Raw genomic sequence first — 2,500 nt, forward strand, 5'->3', positions numbered from 1 at the left:
TGATTTAAGAGCTGTGTTGCTATGGGAACGAGTCAGGGCTAGTAGCTAGCTAACACTGTAACTCCAGCGCGGTAAACTACTTCACTGGTTAAAACTGCTAAGCAGTATACTTTTCTCCACATTATATTCCTCCAATATACATACGTTTTCAGCAGAAGAATGTTTTTTTTTTTTGTCACGTGTCTTATTTTACCTAGAATGCATTGCATGACAGGCTATCTAAGTCAGTCTTACTTTAGTCACTCATAAGCTAGCTTTATGCAACAGGAACATTTTAGAGTCTATAGCAAGACTGACTTAAAGAGAGAACTATGTCTAAGAATGGGTCTATCTTTATGCAACCGGCCCCTGGAAACATGTCTTAACGGTGGTGGTTCATTCTTAATGAAGCAGACCCTGGTGGGAGCTAGCCTAGCCATCTAGCCTGATGACTAGCTGGCTCTAGCCTGATGACTAGCTAGCTCTAGCCTGATAACTAGCTAGCTCTAAGGCCTCTTCAGTGCCCAGGTCAGGGGTCAGGAGATAGAGATAGAGCAGACAGATAAGAGGAGGGAGAGAGGAGAGGGACGTACCGGGGGAGAGGGTGCGGTGGTGCGTGATTACGTAGTCCCGCAGGTTGGGGGCGCTAGAGGACACCCCCAGGACTGAGGCACTGAAGAGCCCCGAGCACTGGGAGCCTGTGTGTGGAAGAACCGCAGGATGGGGAGGGAGGGAGGGAGGGATGGAGGGGAGGGAGGGAGGGAGGGATGGTGGGAGGGAGTGAGGAGGAGGGAAGGGAGGGAGGGAAGGGAGGGAAGGAGGGAGGGGAGGGAGGGAGGGATGGAGAGAGGGAGGGTGGAGGGAGGGTGGGAGGGAGGGGGGGAGGGATGTTGGTTAGTGGTCAATTACTCACCATGCAGTTATTAATTAAATTAATAAATTAAAGAGCTGCTTTCTAGGGCTAAGGGGGGGGGGGGTGTACCATTGTGTGTGTGTGTGTGTGTGTGTGTGTGTGTGTGTGTGTATGAACAAGGTCACTCTAAACACCTGCCCTCTCTTCTCTCTGATCAAAGGGTGCTGCCCTCCTCTCCTCTGGGGGGGTGACCAGGGCTTCACACTCCTGTAGTCTACTGACGGGACAGGCCTGAGACCCTGACAGGGCTTTAACAGATTAGGGGGTTCCTGTAGCGTGAATACACGACTACACACTCCGCTTATAACAGTCCTGAGTTTAAGACGCCAGGTATGTAGTATTCAAGTATCTATTTAAGTGTTAAACACGACCGTGGAATGAAAACATTCCCATGGGTTATGTTCCCCTATATGAGCTACCCGAGAAGATGTAAAATGGTTAAAGAGGTTTGTGATGTTTGCACCTCGATCACTTAGATCATCTGACCAACGGCTTTTAACACTAGAACAGCCATGAGTGAGTAAAACATCATGTTATATCTTTGCACTCAAATTTCAGGACCCTCCTTTCATGACTTTTCCTAGATATGTGCGTTCTACCACCCAGTATCCTTACATTTTCAAAATCACATCAGGATAAGCTAATATGAAGCTATTTTGCTGTTTTTCTGTGTAGGAAGCAGGCTAATTTACAAGCGGCCAACTAGTGGTCGTTGTGTGTAAATAGCAGATTTACATTCTAAAGAGGCGGCTCTTTTAGTAGGTAAAAAGGCATGGCTGTTCTGGTGTTAATTGTCCCACAGTCCAGGCTCAACAAAAAGGGTGGCCGTGGTGCTTTTACTGTCGTAGCTCAAACATTATGGAGTCGCCTCCCTCTCACTGTCAGGTTAGCTGGGTCTGTGCCATTTTTTTTTAAACATTTAAAAACCCACTTATTCTTTTATCATTTGTTTCATTGCTTTTGTGAAGGGCTTGTTTACATTATGAATTATATTTCACTTGTTGGCTGTTTACTTTCTGTCTTGTATGCTACCAAATGTTCTGTGAAGCACTTTGTGACTGCTGTCTTGATAAGTTGATAAGCGCTATACAAATAAAGTGAAGTAAAGTAAAGTTTATACGAGGAGAGCATTGTATAGGGCAGTAGAGCTAAACGGCTTAAAGCAAACAGTAAGAATCATAGTAGCAGCAGAGTTATAGTGGAACCTAATTGAATCATACTACATTGTGTACTTTACCAATATGGGTAATATTTTAGTTTTTTTTAAAGCACAGGTGTAACATAGGTGTACAAAATGTAGTGTTCATGTTTCACTTAATGTTTATACAGTATATGCACATATCCCCCCACTTTGTTGTAACATTAAAAAATTAGGCACATTGAAACCATGCTAATGCTAATGAGGAGAATGCTAGACGACACAGTAACATTCGCAGCAGTGGAAAAGCAACACATGACATGCATAACACTCCAGTAAGCACGCACAAGGTCAAACCAGATATCTGTAAGCAAACACAACCATATTTACACCCATTATCGCCTTGATTTATTCACGCCACACTTGTGGTTTAGAGAGGGGGGGGGGGGGGGGGCTTTAGTACAGTCGGT

At 45.0% G+C, this 2,500-nt stretch overlaps 1 protein-coding gene across 1 annotated transcript in view; it reads right to left on the bottom strand.

Moving 5' to 3' along the window:
- LOC308164813 (inositol hexakisphosphate and diphosphoinositol-pentakisphosphate kinase 1-like) overlaps nt 1–2,500 on the bottom strand; it is a 77,881-nt gene that overhangs the window by 17,234 nt on the left and 58,147 nt on the right. Inside the window, exon 25 of the mRNA XM_080538853.1 lies at nt 573–677. Within this exon, the coding sequence (XP_080394979.1) occupies nt 573–677 (105 nt within the window). The remainder of the gene's footprint in view (nt 1–572; nt 678–2,500) is intronic.

This window comes from Nansenia antarctica (assembly GCF_963989245.1).
Source record: "Nansenia antarctica genome assembly, chromosome: 9".
In the NCBI taxonomy this organism is placed as follows: domain Eukaryota; kingdom Metazoa; phylum Chordata; class Actinopteri; order Argentiniformes; family Microstomatidae; genus Nansenia; species Nansenia antarctica.